The 19,307-nt window shown below is 26.6% G+C and overlaps 1 protein-coding gene across 4 annotated transcripts in view; it reads right to left on the reverse strand.

Annotated features, from left to right (window-relative positions):
* Positions 1-19,307, reverse strand: part of LOC142318776 (coiled-coil domain-containing protein AGAP005037) — a 1,329,051-nt gene that overhangs the window by 461,311 nt on the left and 848,433 nt on the right. For all 4 annotated transcript variants that reach the window (XM_075355236.1, XM_075355237.1, XM_075355235.1 and 1 more), the window contains 2 exons: positions 13,411-13,609; positions 3,675-3,858 (listed from right to left, as the gene is read on the reverse strand). In XM_075355236.1, the coding sequence (XP_075211351.1) occupies positions 3,675-3,858; positions 13,411-13,609 (383 nt within the window). The remainder of the gene's footprint in view (positions 1-3,674; positions 3,859-13,410; positions 13,610-19,307) is intronic.

A 19,307-nucleotide genomic window follows, 5' to 3' on the forward strand; every position in this document is an offset into this window, starting at 1 on the left:
TAATCATGGTTAGCGAGCATAGGTTAAGTTTGGTTAGATTATATTTATTTATTATATAAATTTATTTTATAAAAGCAAACATGTACACACAGTATAGACCTTTATTTATGACGAACATATAGGCCATTAACAGTGGATGATATATTGAGATTTATAGTGGTGGTCGTATTAACGTTTGAGGGTCATGAGACCCCAAATAAAAATAACAGATTAAAAAACAAAAACCCAACAACCTGGTTTGTGTGTTTTTTTTTGTTTTTTTTTCACCACAAAAAAATCAGCTACACATAACAGAATAACAAGTAATTAAGCGTAATTTTCTTCAAGGAAATTTTTTTATTTCTTCAATGGTTCTGTTAAAAAATAAGATCACTGTTTGGCTTAGCAATCATAATGTATTCAAATCAAAGATTTACTGTACAGAAAATGAATAAGAATACTAAAAACAAATTTAATTAAACAAAAAAGTAATAAGACATCAAATGCCCAAGGAAAAGTCAGGTCAGGAATACAGGTAAGAAATTTAAGGATAATTTATTTCCCACTTTTCTAATAGACATCATTGCAAGTTACGAAAGTATAAAAATAATTAAACCTACTACTATTAACAATATTAAGAATAAATTTTATGTTTTCATATGTGTTTAAATTAGTTGTTTTTGGTGAATAAAAATAATTATTCAATTAAAATTATGAATTTTTTAAATGACAAACTTAGTAAAATTAATTAAATATAATGAAAAAACTTGTTACATTTTCAGTTTTAAGAACTGTTGAAAACATCATTATTGTGTAAGTTTTGAAAATTTTATATTTATTAAATACTTGTTTAGAAACATAAATTTTTAGATAACTTTCATAAAAGCCTGTCAAGGATAAAAATATAAAATAATTAACTCAAAATTAACATCACGGTTTCTTGACTGAATACTTCTCCATCCATTTTCCCCCGATAATTTTCAGATAACTTAACTATGTTGCTAACTACTGCTAATGGATAGCACAGCAGTATTTATTATTTGATACTAAAACCTTTAATAATCATCAAAAGTTTTCAAAAGTCCTTAAGTTAATACCAAGTAAAAAAAAAAAAAATAATTATAAATTTCTTTTTAAAATTGGAAAAATAAGTCTACACTCAAAAAAAATCATTTTCAAAAAATTTACTTAAAATCTAAACCTGCACGCCCACTTCAGTTGTTAAAATAGTTATAATCAGTAGGAACTGCAGAAAAAGTATGTATAAAAACTGAGTAAATTATGAAAAAAAAGATCATTAACAAAGAAATAAATATTACTTACAAATTACAAATAAGTAAATGTAGCACCATTTTTAGAATAGGCAAAAACAATAAAATGTACTTTTTTAAATAAATTATTGTTTACTCTTATAAAAGAATTTCAATAAATAAATATTCATTTTATAGTTTTCTAACTATTGTTAAAACTCAATTAATGTTTTTTTATTAACATTAATCCTTTCTTTTTTTCCATTTACTTACTTATTTTTTATACACACATTTTCCACATCAACTGATGATGTTAAACAATTGAAATGATTTAAATTTTAAGTAAAATTTTATGTACGCAATTTTGGAGTGTAATCTTGTTTTTCAATTTATTTCAATAACTGTTTCGTGTATTTTTTTATTTGTATCCAGGAATAAACATTTCAGCCATTTAAGCAAAATTGTAAAGCATTATTACCAACTCAAAGCAGCTGCATTATAATACCTGACTGGGAAAGATGCTTACAATGCACTCAACCAGTGGATTAGGTGAAAGGTAAGTATTATAACCGGCATATTACGTCAAACTGTAGAATTCAATTAAATTTATTCATTTCTATTGCAACATATGATGATATCTGATTAATATCAACATTTAGTATACAATTAGCATTGACGGCAGATCCAAAGAACAGGTAATGGAAGTCTGATTTCAAATAACAAGGTCTACAAAGTATCTTACAGTTTGTCTACTTTTATGGGAAAATTTTCTAAAGAATAATTCATTCTAGTCAAATAAAAAAAAGTGAGATCTATAATTGTTCATCTGGATCCTATTAACTTATCAATCTTTTGATTTCTCTGTTTATTCTTTTATTTGCATCCATCTACATGTTTTTTTTTATTAATTCAATCTACTTTTTTAATATGATTATTATTTATAATAAATTATTAATCTCTCTGACATATATAAATTAAAGAATTTTTCATTTATCCAGTCTGAAAGTATGACATATCAATGTCGTTTACAATTCACTTTGTCCAAATTTTGAAGTTTGATTACATGTAAAGCTGTCCTTATTTGTTGGAACAGGGAATTAAATAGTAGATATTCACACAATATAAGAACAGGAACTGCAGAGAAACTATAGAAGTATAAGATGGATTTTTCATTACTGAACCAATACTACTACTGGTCTGTTCTCTGATCCCACAGATTTATATATACAATTATAATTTACTTATTTACCGACAGATAATAAAATATTTGATAATTTTTTCTCTTGAAACGGTTCACTAAAATTTTCACTGTATTTATCCAAAATAAGTTTTATTGATTTTGAAAGATAAGTACCAATAAACCAGTTGTAGTGACAGTTAAATAACAGGAAAGTACATCAGGATGTTCTGCAACGGAAATCTATTACATCATCGTCTTCTACTATTAATCTACCATTGTTCACCACTAACAAAAAAACATCAGAGCCTCTATGGCGTGAGTGGTAGCGTCTCGGCCTTTCACCCAGAGGTCCTGGGTTCGAATCCCGGTCAGGCATGGTATTTTCACACACGCTACAAATCATTCATCTCATCCTCTGAAGTAATGCTTAACTGTGGACTCGGAGGTTACACAAAAAAAAACAAAAAAAAAAAAAAACATCACTATAAAATCCTTTGACTGAAGAGAATGAAATATCTAAGAATTTTTAAATTGATCATATTTATTTAACAATAAAATAAAAATATTATTTTTATTTTTCAAAAAGTTCTCTAATGATTACCATTTTTACAATACATGTATTACTGTCCTTAGGATTAAAAAATGAAGAGAAATATAATATCTATAGGAAACTTATTACCTAAACTGTTTTAACGATACATATTTAAACATTTTTCTCTGGGAAATCTTGTAAAATAATACAAATAACCATAAAAAAAAACAAATGTGTGCAGACTAAATATTGTTTTTTTTATTTTGAGAATCTTTTGTCATAATTTTAAAGAAATTCTAATTATGAATTAAAATCTGAATTTTATTAGTCCTGAAAACTAGACCAAATTAACTATTCCTAAATGCTTCAATGAACATTTATTTAATGTTCCTAATATACAAGGTATATCATTAGGCATTACAAATGATTTGTCAACATTTTCTAGGTTACAGAAAGCTAATAATTAATTTCTATGACAAATATAAATTAAAGAATCATTCATTTAGAATCCAGTCTGAAAGTACTGGACACAAAAGCACAAAGAACTAGCGTTATATTCTATTTTTTCAATTATTTGATGTATTATACCTTACATCTTGATCTATTCCACAAAAAATTATAAATTAAGTGTAACATGCACAAAATCATAAAAAAGAAAAACTTTTATCCATCAATAAACAAAATTAAATAATAACATAAAAAATTTATGTAATTATTGCAATAGTTTGCTTACCTTAGTTTTATGGATGTGTTGGTGTTGATATTCCGAATCGAACTCTGGTTCACTAAAGTAAGATTGATCCTGGTCCCAAGTGGGTGGAGGGGCAAGACCTCCAGGTACACCCCCCCCACCAGTTACATCAGATGATTCAAACAAACGTAATACTGATCGATCCCGTATATCACGCAGATGAGATCTGTAAATATAAAATAAATATAACACTTTTATAAATAAGAAGATGAATTATTCAAAACTATAAACTGATAAAATGACAAATGGAAAACCAAACCGGATTTTAAATATACAATCTTTTTAAAATCAACTCTCTTAGGTGCTCTTGAGATGACCATCTCCAATGACTTATATTGCTGTTCTCACTCTAGTATTAGCTGATATTACTGATGATTTTTTGAGTTGAACAAATACGTATTTGGAATGTGTTAAAAAATATGTTGGAACTGAATATTGTTTGATCATTTATTACATCATTGTTCATGTTTAATATGATATATAACAAGGTTGTAGTCTGTATTGGTAAATTTGTGATTTGCTTCTATGAGATGGTTGGCAAATGTTGATATAGAAGGCTTTTAAATGTATGTTGTAACTTCAAAGTTGCGTCCTGTTTGTCCAACATAGAACATTGTGGCATCAGAGCAATTCAACTTATATATTCCAGATGAACACGTCTTATGTTATGTTATGTTATTGATGTGTTCTGTTTGTTGTTCTTAAGGCTATATTGTATGGAGAATATTTTTTAATTTTGTGAACTATTTTCTCTGAGCTTTGTTTATGTAAGTTAATATAATTCTTGTTTGGTTTCATCTTGTTTTTTATTTGCTTTGTATACAAGTGTGTCAATAAACGTGCTGTTATATCTGTTTATATGTGTATTAAGTGTTTCACAAAGCTAATATTTCTTTTATGTGATCTTTACGTAACACGGGTATGCTGAGTAAAATGTGGATTGTAACTCTGAAAGCAGATAATTTTTGAGAGGCTGACAACAAATAAAACAGAATACATCACTCTATATGGAACTTAATCATCATAGAATATATCATCATAATATATTGATGAATATACTAATACATCATGGAATGTATAAATTGATCACTCCAACTGCACAATGTAAAACATTGGTCAATAAGTTGCGATTTTAAACGAAGGTTCACTGAATAACAGAAATCCCTTTATTGCAACATTTGTCAACCACTTCATAGGCACAAATCAATTAACACCGACAACTTGATATTTTACATATAAACAAAAAAGGACTACATTTTAACATACTCAAACGTTATAAAATACATAAACACTCAAAGCAGTACATCATTAAAAAATGTTACACTCAATGGACAGATACAATTCAAATTCAATGAACTTCTTTACCATATTCTCAATATATATTTGCCTAACAAAAAAAACCACTACAAATAAAATTACCTGATTCTAGGGTGAAAATGGTAGCACCAGTCATTGAAGATGATCACAAAAGCTAGTGAGAACAATGTAGTTTTTAGAAACATTATACTTTTAAAAATCTGGTTTCACTTTTTGTTTAAAAAGTTGTGTTTTAAATCATTTTCATCAAAAAATAAAAACAAACAATTTATATAATATTAAAGTATAATTTTCTGTAATAAAAAAAAAAATATATATATGTGTGTAATATAAAATGAGTACAGAAATGAGTAAAATTGATTTGGTATATCTGACATTTGGGCCTTTACATAATTCCTCAGTGCCTCATCCAAACCACATGAATATTTATAAAATGAAATTTCAAAGAAAAAATCTCTTTAATATCATAGCACAGTTTGAATATGAGACAAATAAATAAATTATATAATATATATATATATATATATACATATATATATTTAACATGAAAAAAAAAAACAAAAAATGTATACACATACGCAATTTAATTAAAAAATCAAAACCACCAGATACAATATACTAAAAATAAAAGACACTAACTGGTAGCACTTTCAAAGATTTACTTCATCATCAGCATTAAAATAAAAATATTACCGTGACTCATTCTCATGCTATTGTAGGAGAAAGAGGTTTTAATTTTATGTAACAAGGCAATGTATGGTGATGTATTTTATGTGTAATTTTTAATTTTAACTGTTGACGATAAAATAAATCTTTGAAAGTGTTACAGTTGGTAAGCGACTCTTACATTTGATGTAATGTATCTGGTAGTTTTTTTTTTTTAATAACTAATTAAATTATACTATTTGATACAGTGGAAAAGGTGTTTAAAAAAAAAAATATATATATATATATACATATACATACATATATAATATTATTTATTATAGAAAGCTATTTTTAATTACAATGCAAACATCAAATGAATGTTGTTTGTATGTAACAATCCTCCACATTAAGATTTCCTTTTAAAATTTTTTATTTCATAAAATATTGCTTAATTTCAAAAAACCAGTAAAATAATTTTTAATTAGTAATGTTAAACTCATTTTAACAAAATCTAACTCAATTTATACAAAATTAATATTAATTTATTTTTAAAGTATAAAATACTTGATTTAATTCTGATTTTTTTTTTAATAGAAAAAATAAAACAAATTTAGGAGCACCAATATAGCAACCTTTAATTATTCCATGTTAAATAATTTTATTATCGTCAAAGAAATTCATCAAAAATGAATTTGTATGATTGACTGAAAGAATATTGACATAATGTGATCAAATGTTAGTAGAGAACACTTAACATCACAATTATACTTCTTATGTGAAAAATTACACACACAGTACAGTTACTGTTGGATTTAATCAAAATACTAAGAAAACTAGATTCAGTTTCTCCACTTCATTTTCTTACCATTGATTAATTTATTAACAAATGGTTTCATTTGACAGATCTTCTAAGTTTTATGTAACAGTTACATGGAACTAATAATAAAAATAAAAATTATTTTTAGAATAGTATTGTTATTATTAGAATACAAAAAAAAATTTGGTACCACTCAGAATTTTTTGAACAAGTCCATAATTGCGTAACAGCAATATCACAATACAGTTATCTCACAAAGCAAAACAGTTTTTTCTTTTTAAATTAATACTGAGACTGACTATTATAGTCATTAGCCACTAATAAATGTCAACAGCATGGAATGAAAACACATGTACAATAAGTTAACAGACACATATACAAACCAATTCATTAAACTTTGTTTTACTAACCCCCACTTTCCTACATACCTTTAGCCTTTAGTTTCCACAAAATTCTGAAATATTCCAGATATTGTGAAACATCAGATTTTAAAGAATGAAGTATACAGTCTTATTCAGGATTTAAAACTATCTTACCTAGTTTTATTATCCAGTTTTGGTTTAAAGAGGTTGAATAATTACATTAAAATGACTTATATAAGGAGTGGTTTTGTTATACATGTCCTTTCTTTCTTTTTCCTGTTTAGCCTCTGGTAATTACCTTTCCGATAATACTTCAGAGGATGATAAGTATGAGTGTAAATGAAGTGCAGTTTTGTACAGTCTCAGTTTGACCATTCCTGAGATGAGTAGTTAATTGAAACCCAACCATCAAAGAACACTAGTATCCATGATCTAGTATTCAAATCTGTATAAAAATAACTGACTTTACTAGGACTTGAACGTTGGAACTCTTGACTTCCAAATCAGCTGATTTGGGAAGACAAGTTCACCACTGGACCAACCTGGTGAGTTTGTTATACATTTCCTAATTACATTTATTTTAACAAGAATTACACAATTCTATAAACAAGTATTTATAATTAAAAATTTTCTTTAGTTGACAAGAAAAAATAAATAAATAAATAAAATGCTGAAAAGTGATGCGATTAAATTAATAAACCTAAAATGTTAGTAGTAATATAATGAGTGATCTAATGATCTATAAACTTATATATATATATATATATATATATATCAATTAAATGTGGTCATTGAGATTAAAAAGGAATTATCATGTAATGCAACATGAAATTAGACAATAATGTATTAACAAAATGCTAATCACAGTAATCCTTTAACAGCTTAGACTATACTACAGCAAACTTTGAATAGAAAATATGAAAATGATGAATACTTAATTGGCCAACAATAAACTGTGAAGTAAATCAGTTTGTGCTATTGTTATAAATGAAATAATATATATTAAAAAAATAGTAACAATTTATAAATATAACCTTTCCGAGTCATATATCATGTTTATTATTTTATAATGACTTAGGTATTCACAAAAGGAATAAAATGATACAGGCTAACCCTTTAATAAAACCACACACCATCATCTGATGAAATTTATGGATATTTAACTATAAATAAATTGAACAGACTGTGGGCTGTGTTTTAACTAAATGTGCAAGATTTACGATCTGTAGAATTACATTAAAAATAAAATGTTATTGATTAAAATGTGACGTTGTAAAATCACATTTTTAACTAATATTTAATCTGAATTTTGGTACAGCAACTTATACTGCATATTAGTATAGCAGAATGCAAGAAATTTGAAGCTTGTAGTCAAGCAGCTAATAAGCTGCATATCAATAATTCTACAAACATTTCTCAAATCCACGTTTACAAAATGAAGAACTAAAAAATCTGTTGATGATTAAATCTAAATCTCAATCATTTTATAATTTACATTAAGAGTAAATATTATTTAACAAACAAATTGTTATCCCAAATCGATATTAAGTATAATTTAATCGTTTATCTTATAATATTAATAATAATAATACTAAAATAAAGTTATCCTGAATTATTTCATTTCTAGTTAGTTTGAAAATATTATATCAATATTTCCAGCCATGTAGAGCAATTAGGAAGTATTATATTACAAGTGGCAATTTATTTTATTTGAAAATAACAAAACAAAAGATTTGCATTAAAAATGAAATAAATGCTACAAACTGTTTCAAGAAGGTGTTAACAAAATGAAGGACACTGTGTTCAATAATCGTCGATTTATTATCATTAAAAGTTGTTAAAGAGGTGAAATTTCTTATGGCTTGTGTTTCACATATACAATAAAACAACAATAATTTAAAAGAACAACAATTTGCAACAACAGATTAAATAGGGAAAAAATAAATCACTAAGTTAACTTAAACCTACACTAAAAAATGCTTTCCATATAAGTTTCGGGCAAAAAATTCTGGCATAAGTGTGCTGCATCTCAAAGGACTAATTTGAATGGGATGATTTCAGTATAGAAGAATAATAATTTATGTTTGATTAAAATTAAAATTTTCATTATTTTTTTCAACCCTTGTACAATGGTATCACAAAAATACATTACAATATTTAATATTATTTGTCAATATAATGAAATTGCCAAAAAAAGGTAGATCTTAATTTATATGGTATCTTTTTTTTAAATATAACTTCATGTAACCCACTCAGTGATTACTCATTTGAAAATAAAGAAAACAAATTATATTGATAACATCTCAAAAAAATCATTAACATAAAACAACATGAATTATAAATCCAGACCTACACCAATTTCAAGCCATAATATTTATTAACACTGTAGAATATTTGTGTATAAATCTAGGCAAACAAGCCGTCAAAATCTAACTTTCCAGGATTATCAACATGACATCATTTCTTGAACTTATAATAAAAAAGACCTGTTGAAGTGTCCAATCATCTGGTATCCGTAACATGTGATAACATTAATTCCTAAAATATCTGACTACACAAGAAACATTAAGCCCTTCCAATTTCTCTTCCAATCTAAAGAAGTGAATCCTTCTAGTCCAATAAATTTCTTATCTGTAACTTTTAACCTTAATCATTGCTGAGCGATCAGGGTTCACTAGCAAACTTTGCTTATTAGTATAAGCAAAGTTTCATAGAACTTGAAAATTTATATCTCTATCTACAGTTCTAATATAAGTTCAATTTGGACACATATAAATGAGTTTCTGAAATTTCTGTAATTTAATTTAAACGTGTATGACTAAATGTATAAATACACTGCATCCAATGTTGTAAGTTAATAAACTGATATACAATCTTGCTATTATTGACTAATTGCTCCTAAAGTAGTCAGCTTCCTTAATACCCAATACCTTTTTTTCTCTGTAGCTCATCCTTTCAAACTAATGCAGTAACCATTTCATTTAAGAAGGTTACTAATTTCAGGATATTAAAGCAGAAACGAGAAAATATTTTTCCTCCATTTAAGGTATTTAACTCACAAATGATGCAATCAATGAATTAAACAGATGAGTAAAAATGAATCTGAGTTGGAGGCATTGTGTAAAAATAGGTCCGGTCTTTTTATAGTAATTGTGTCAATGGACACACTTTGAAGTACCCTAATACTTTGTAAAGGTATTACTTTTTTAACAGGACTGCGTGTTATAAATAAAATTAATAACAAATGTACATTAGGTGCTGTGGCAATAATAATAGCAGCTGATCCGATATGAGACAAAATCATTCCCAGAAATGGATGTGCTGTTTCCAAAAATGAAAAGTATCCCGTATCAGGCTGATGAAAAAAAATTAGGAATGTTTTCCTCTGACTTTTTTCACTGAGTTACTAACTTTGTTGTATACCAGAAAATTAAGCCCACTGATCTTCATGTGATATTTAGCCCTATAGATGTGTTTAGCACCTTCATTCAATCTATCCTAAAACTGACTATTCAATGAACATAATTATACTAAGAGTACACAACTCTTAATTATTGCTGACTGTACCTCAGTGGTTTTTTAAAATGTTGCAATCATAAGAAAAACTGTAAGCATGTGCAATAAATTAATGCACCTCATTTTTTTTCGTTTCTCTTTTTCTTCTTCTCCCCTGGGCTGGATCCTGCAATTAAGTATTATGCAGCCCAAGGGAGTTAACTTTACTCTAACGGACCTCCACGTGTCGGCCTGCCAGTCGGATCTCACTTTGCGCCTGCCTCAACCCCCAGGAGTAGGATCCACCAGGCCCAGCTATGCCATCCCAGGATCCGGGACTCAGTCTTTATGTCAATGCCTCTAACGAGGACACCCTGAGTGGGGCATCACCACCGGGACTCAAGTCTTTTTTGCTCAGGAAAAAATACACCTCATTTTTGAAAAACATTATACACACTTTCTTCAGTCAATAGGAAGAGCTACAAAGAATGTTTTATTTTACTTTCATTGTTGCTTATTAAGCTTCCTGTAAAGCACCTTTTTCTTCAACAAGGAAAAATTCAATGTATCTATAAATTCAAAGATTATTTTCTATGAGAAAACAAAGAAAAGCTACAGCTGTGTTACCAATATATGTAAACATGTGTATTTAGGTAATTACTCTTTACTTTTTCAGTTCATACTTCAATCTCCTTGTGATTCAAACAAAAAATAAAAATAAAAGATACATCAACAGAAATTAACTTCACAACATGATTTGAAAATGTCAAATAATTTATTGTTCAATGATTCAATACAAAATAGATTAGTAAGTCATTTTTATTGGATTAAATGTTAGAAAATAAAAATCTTTTTTTATTTATTTAAATAGTTTTTATTGACAAAAATTTATTTTAATGAAAAATCACATTTAAATTATATAATTCAAAAACTCTGCTTTCCAAAGTTTTTCTATTTTGTTTCATCTTTTCATAATAAAAAACCATCAAGCATTCAGACATAAGGAATCAAAACGTCTGTGACGTGAATCAAAGTCAAACACTGCCTGTACAGCAGTTTTGCATATAATAATAGAGTGAAAAATTTTAACTGCAATTTATATCCTTCCATTCACTCTTCCATCACAAAGACTTTTTCTCAGAAATAACAAAATTGTAAAATTCATTTAAATATTATTTATTATTTAAATCTTTATTGTTTGGTATGTTTTTATTCGATAGAAAACAAACAAGAACTAAAAGAAATATTGCATGACATGGATTCATTTGTTTCAGTAAGTTTGAAAATAAATTTAAAAAAATAAAGGTAATAAAATGCTTAAGAAGAGAATATAAAAAAATAATTAATTTTTAATAATAAAAGTGTTTTAAATAATATTCAAGAGTAAAGTAATATCTAGAATTAAATCCGTAATTGGAATTAAATAAAATCTAGAACTGTAAAGAAAAAAGTTAGATACATCTATTTTAATTAAGTATATAAATCAGAAAGGATAACCCTAATGATTTTTTTCACACTTAAAAAATAAATCAAAACTTTTTACAATTTCAATTTAATCATTTGAAATGGGAAAAGAAATTAAGTCAGTATGGAATCAATATTCTAACAGCACCTTAAAGCAGTATTTCTTAACTTGGCTCCCTTTAACTAAGAAGTAATTTATTTTTGAAAGTTAGTCTCCCAAAGGGTAATTAATTCTATGTGAAGTTAAGACAAATCAACCTCTCACTTAAAATGAATTGGTTATAAGTTTTACCCAAACAAACCACAAACTTATACCTGATTAATTAATTGGGTGGCTACATTTGAAAACTTTATCTCTTAATACACTGGTCTAGTCATTACTTTATTAAAACTATTTTTAATTTGGATCTTACAGGGGACCGCATATCGGTTCAAATCAGACTTCATCTCCATTTTATTTTTAGCTTTTTTTTTTTTTAATTTAAATATATTGATTTATTAATAATTATAACTTCTAATTTAAAAAAAGATTTACGATAAATAATAAAAACTAATTCAACATGGGTATGAAATTTATTTTATTCAATTGTAAAGCATCAAATGAAATAACAATGTAAAATTGTAACAAAATTTATAATACAGTATTTGACAGTTAATAATCTTTATTTTTACCATTAAAGAAAATTAAGGTTACATATACATCTTTCATAAGTCCATATTTTTGAAAATGTAAATATGACTGATTCTGAATCGAATCGTTTACTAAAAATAATAAAACCCCAAACAAGGGAATATAAAAGGATAGATAAATCTGCTGGATTTGACAGTCGATTCTAATCACATCATTTTAAAAATTTCAATGAAAAATACCTTTTAAAAGTAAATATCAGAGAAAAAAGAAGTTAACTGTTTGTTAAAGTGTTTTAATTGATTTCAATATATATATATATATATATATATTATACACAAATATTCACAGGAAAAAAACAATCATTCTAAAATATACAGTATCAGCACAACTTCAATGCAGACACTAATTGCAGCAACATACATTAATTGCACAAATAAATGTAACCAATTTTTAAAGTTATTAATCAAATAATTAACAACATTATTTTATTAAACAGAAAATTTTTTGAAATTACAGTATAGTACTGTTTGTCAGCAATGCTGATTAATATATGCTAATTTATACATCTACCATGTATAGAATTCAAAGTTAAGTGGTTTGATAGCAGATTTACATAAACAGATTTGGCATTTTTTTGAAAAAAACCTGCACTGAAAAAATTATTTGATATGTTATAAATAAAAATATTCAGAATTATTTAATCTGAAAACGGAAATAAGCAAAAAAGTTTAGATTTTACAATTCTAAATTGTAATAAAAACCAAAAGGAACAAAATAAAATTACAGTATGTAATGCAGGTAATTGAAGATGTACATCAGAAGAAATATTTTTAGATTCTAAGACCACTGCAAAAATATATATATAAGGAAATGAATCTACCGACTACATAACCGATAAAAGAAAATAAGTTTATTATAAATCTACTTACTTTAAAAATAATACAGTAAATCTTAAAGAAGTTAATAAAAGATACATCAGATTACCTGAGATCCTCAAGCTCGTAGAACATATCCTTTGATGAATCGTGAATATATATTTTGACATGAGGTGAATCTAAATATTCCATTGTAAGTTGTTTAGGAAATGAACGAACAAATAAAGCTTTCACTGTGTCTATTGATGTGATTTCATTCGGTAAAAGAGCTCGTTTCGTTTCACTACGATATTGCAAGAAAACTAAACCTGTAAAAAGAAAAAGTAAATAATTTATAAATGAATAATTTTTGCATAAATATACATAAAGTACAGATTGATAAAAATTATGTAAAGTTTTAAAGCTAGTTATGGTTTATACTTCCAACATCATAGTTTTGTAGAACATAAATATTTCAACATCATATAGCAGTAATATACCTACTATTATACATATCTAACTCTACAGTTCTATTAAATGATTCAAGATTCCAGGTTAAACAAACTCAGTTGCTTGTTGGTTTGCAAAACTGGAAAACTGCTACTGCACCAACTCTCCAGCCACTTTAACAATGGAAGACCTTACACAATTTTTTTTTCCATTCAGGCACCTACATGTTGCAAGAAAGCAAATTAAAACAAGGAAAACAATTTCAGTTTTTTTTTTCTAAAAAATGATTACTTAGTTTTTGAATTTAACAAAGTTAAAAAATTCAATGTTTAAATTTTAAAACTTGAGTTTAAAATTTACATTTAACTTGTTTTAATGATTACACTAAAAACTACATCAGACAGACTGGACATATTCAACCACTGATACAAGGACAGGCAATACACACAACAGAATCAACATTTAAAAATCATACTGCAAAAATAAACCACACATACAAAGACATAACCATATCATGGATAATTTATAGACAGTACATAAAAACCAGATCTTGATATGCTTGAACAATACAAAATTTTATATAAATTAACAAAGTAATACAAACTGAATGTATTGATTGATAATATACTGAAGGGTTTATTAGTTTTTTTTTAATACATGAATTATTAATAACAATTACTGCAAATTCCACTAAGGAAAGTGTTGATAATCAGTGGCAAAAGAATAGTTTATTAATATGATAGTGAGTTGTTTATGATTTTTAATAATTATGAAGTGTTATCATACTTCATCATGCTATCCAATGAATTAATATTGATTTCTACTCAAAATTAATAATATAGAAACTGAAAACAAGCTTTAATCAGACTATTTCAATAAGTTTCCCAACTACCTAAGTCTTCAGAAACCAATGTAGGCTCAAAGCAAAAGGGCATCAATAAAGCATGATTTATATTATATATTTACCCTACAGTTACAAAATGATAAAAAGATATAAGCAGTAAATTATTAAAAACATCCAAACAAAATATTATGTTGGCATCACTATGCTGATGACATCATACTCTCATGTGAAGGTGGAAGGTAACACAGCGCAAAATAATCCTCACAATCATCAAAAAAAAGAAACATCAGCAAATGTCATTTCATTATAGAAAATGGACATACTAACTCACTCTTCTTAGAACTCACCTTAGCCAAAATAAACAAGTATTCTTTCAAAATACTCTGAAAACCCACCATAACTTACATACTTATCTATGACACACCTAATCAATCTATACAACAAAACATGCAAATCTATTTTCTAATTCGCTTATTCAATCTGTTCACAGCTACAATTTACAGGCCAAAATATAACAGAAAATATAGAATAGAATCAAAAACACACCTAAAAATAAAACATACAAAGCACAACCAAACCAAGACATACAGTAAAAGAATTCAACATTCATATCTATTTATTTATTCAAACAATACCGACAAGCTGATGCCCAACAATAGTTAGTATGATGGATCACAATGAATTTCGTAGCACATGAAAAATGCTATTCCTCCCTAGGACTCAAACATGGAACCTCCACATGAAAGACACAGACACTACCTCTACAGATAAATAAAAATTTGTAAGTTATAATCTTGTTATTTTGATATGACAATAAAAAAAAAAAATAAACGCATACCAAACATAACCTGGGTGTATAAAAATGAGATACGAGTTATTTTTATAATACTAATCAATAAAAAATACCCCATCACTTTATATATTAATCTGTTTATATAGTTCTGAAATATGAGGAAGACTGGACTTCAATGAGAGAAATTTAATTCGGGGAAATCCATCTGTCTAGATTTCATTCAATTTAGACGCTCAATAAAATTATCGTTTGGCGTATACCGATGCAATCAAATAGTTAAATTCAGTATCAAGATAAGATATGTTTATCAACTGAAGAAAATTATATTCATTATCAAAAGATACTTTCCCAAAACTTACATTCACTGCATGAATGAATTTATTGAAAAGTTCACCAAGCTAGCATCAATAAAAAACCTATTGAGAAACAGTTCAAGAAGTTTTGCAGTAAGAGTACTATTTGTTGCTAAAAAGGAATCAGGAAAAAGGTATATTTTATTTTTTAAGTAATAAGTTAAGGAAAAAATACCTCCACTTTGAGGAAATTAAAACATTGACTTATTTCATGACTTGATTTATACAAAGTTAACAAATTGTCAAAACAGTACTTACATTTTATTTAAGTTTACCATCCAAAGGAATGCATTATTTTTCCAGCTTTTGCCTTAGGCAAATTTTTATTTCAGATAAAGATATATAACGTAAATATAGCTATAGGTTTTTAAAAATTAATCACTTGCAATATTTAGAGTACAACAAAGAAGATCAAAATATTTAGTGAAAAACTTTTCGCTCCGATTTGACACCACTGATCAAACTACATTTTTATCTTAAAAATTATGCAGTATTAAAAGTATAATTGAGAAAAAATCAAAATTCTTAGTAAAAGATAAAAAAATTGGTTCCAGTTGACTCCTTCACTGAATGACCTTTTTATCACCAAAATAATACTGTATTTTGAGTATAATTGGTAAAAAAATTTGAAAACAATTTTAGTCTTGTTTGAACTGCTTGCTCGACAGCTACCTAATATAATATTTCTAATAACAACCACAACATGAAAAAAGAAAACTGTTAGAAATTATAAAGCTTTTTAAATTTTTAAATCGGTTCCCATGGGACCCCTTTTTTAAAACGTTCTCATGTCTTCATTAATACTAGATTTTCAATCTTGAAATCTAAAGTTTAAAAAACTGATTTTTTAAACAAAAGTTCCATTCGGCCCACTTTTTTTAAGCTAGAAGTCTATTTATCAGGGTTATTACTTATTTCAGTAAGTTGGCTTGATTTGGTGCACCATTACTCAAATCAACAAGGCTAAAAACAAATTTGATTAAAAAAGTGATTATTGAACAGCACAAGAATTTGCAATAAAGCCAAATTTCAACTTTTTTAGATAATGAGTTTTCAAGATACAAGCTGTTTAGAAATGTTGAATATTCTTGAAAATATTTTTGATCTTGTTCAACATTAAATGCATCAATTCCATATTTATAATAATTTTTTGAGCTGCTTTCAAAAAATTTACATTGAGCTTGTCCAAGAGATATATAGGCCAAAACAGTACATATGTACATACATCTTCTGGAAATTTCTATGGTTATTTTTTATGTTTTTCTGGACTTAAGTAGTAGTGAAATGTCGACATTCTAAAAATAACCCTGACATTGAAATTTTGTACAAATTTATATTCTTTCCTGTTATAGGTACGGCTGCTGTATAATAGCAATAGAGCTATAACCACGAAACTAAAAATACTGATTATTGTTACAATAAAGGCAGTTTATAACTGTTGTAAGAAGACAAGAAAGAATGCTAGTTAAAAAATGTCACCTGTTATACTGCTTACACCTGAACAGATTTATTTCATTCGTTTTTTCAATACAAGCTAATCTACAGAAATCTGTAGCTATCATACTCTCCTGACCTATCAAGACTAACATACATCTTTTTTTGGATTTTCTACAGAAAAAATTTTTAAAAAAATCCAGTACCTAAGACCGATTAAAGGTAATGTTACAGCTACAAAACAATAATTACACTTGAATGGATGAGAAAAATATGTCGGTCAATAGTAAATCATTTGGATAAGCGTTTAGAATATAAAATGAAAACCACAGTCAGCCAGTTTTGTAAATATTTTAAGGAATAAGTAAGCATAAAGTCAGTCTAATATGTAAATAAAACCAATATGAATGAAATAATTGTGTTTGTTTAAATCGGTAAAATTTTATTATAATTATATTAGCAGCTATTCTGGGTTACTCTTAAACAAAGATCTGGCATTATTTCATCTGACAACTTATCCTCCTCATAAATGTACATGTAGTAAAAAATAATACTTATAAAGGGTGAATTTAACAATTCAATCAAACAAGTTAAAAAGCAATGCTGAACAACCTTTACAACACTTTAGATTAACAAACATAAAAGTTTACATAAACCGCATACACTCAAATTATGATATTAACAAACATACTACTAAACATGACATAAACAATAAATTAAATGAAAAAACACGATACAGACACTATATGACTGCACTAACATAGCTTACTAATCGCCTCAAAATATGCACCATTAATCATAACACAATCTGTACAGCCATTAATGATATCACTTATGTAGGAGCTGAATAAAAGATGTGAATTTTCTTACAATAAGATTTTCTGGCAGTATTTTACCACACATTTAAAAATATGAACCATTTTATATAAATCACATACCATTTAAACTACAATAATTTGTGTTAACGAGTAAAATCTAAGTTGATTAATTAATAGAAGATAAGTTAATTAGTGGATGAAACAAACAGTTGACCCCCCCCACAGTTAAAATATTAGTATTTGGCCAGGTCAGTTCATACCTGAATCCATGTGTATCAAAAAATGGTGTTCTACTTTTTAGCCAACGTTATTACATACATATACATATAATATGTTAGTTATTCATCTTAATAATTCAATAACACTAAATAAAAAGTGTTAATTATTACAAAATATTTTTACTAAATGAAAGTGAATTGAGAAACAGGTTACGCTAAACAAAAAAAAAGTTACTTAAATTCTGGCCATTCTGGTTGTTAAACAATCATTATCAATTGACACTAATAATGATAAAAATAAAAGTAGGCACATCTTGCCAGTAATATAATTTTTTTTAAATATTACACATGCACTGTTTTAGAATATTGCACTTACAGAATTACTATAAGATAGAAGACAAATTTTCATTCAGCAAATAATAATCCAGAAAATTAAGATCCTACCACTTTTAATATCTAATGCTCTACATTTTTGAAGGATAATATTTTCATACACGTTTATGTAGGTAGTAAATACTATTATATGAACATTATATTTTCACGATTTATTTTCTTTATATTTAATGCAAATACTAGTTTTTATTACAGTTTTGTTTTTTTGCATCTCCATTTTTATTTGTTATTCAGAAATGTATCAACGTTTTACACTACTTTCTAATGTTCTTAAGATAAAACTAATTTTTTGGAAAAAATATTTCTACTTTGTACTATTCATTATGTGTGGTAATATAGGTTACTTTTCTTTTATTAATTTTAGTTATATTATTTACATTTATAATAACCAATTATTAAATGCCAACACAAGATCCTAATCCAAAACGGTAAACACTGAACAACATTTATCTTTGGTAGTCAACAGGAATCAGTTTATTACACACAGCTTTCTCTGTTATGTCTTATTTTATTCGTTATATAATATTGATATTGACGCTGAAATTTTCAGGTATTCTGAACTCCAATGAAATAATGTAATGAGATTTATAACTGTATCCATTTTTTTTACATAAGAAAACACATCACCCACATATTTGGTAAATAATAAAATGAGTAAATATATATTATAAATGTATAAAATTGATTCTGGGAAATTAATATTAACTCATTAAATTACTATGTT

This window comes from Lycorma delicatula, chromosome 2 (genome assembly GCF_047948215.1).
Source record: "Lycorma delicatula isolate Av1 chromosome 2, ASM4794821v1, whole genome shotgun sequence".
Classification (NCBI taxonomy): domain Eukaryota; kingdom Metazoa; phylum Arthropoda; class Insecta; order Hemiptera; family Fulgoridae; genus Lycorma; species Lycorma delicatula.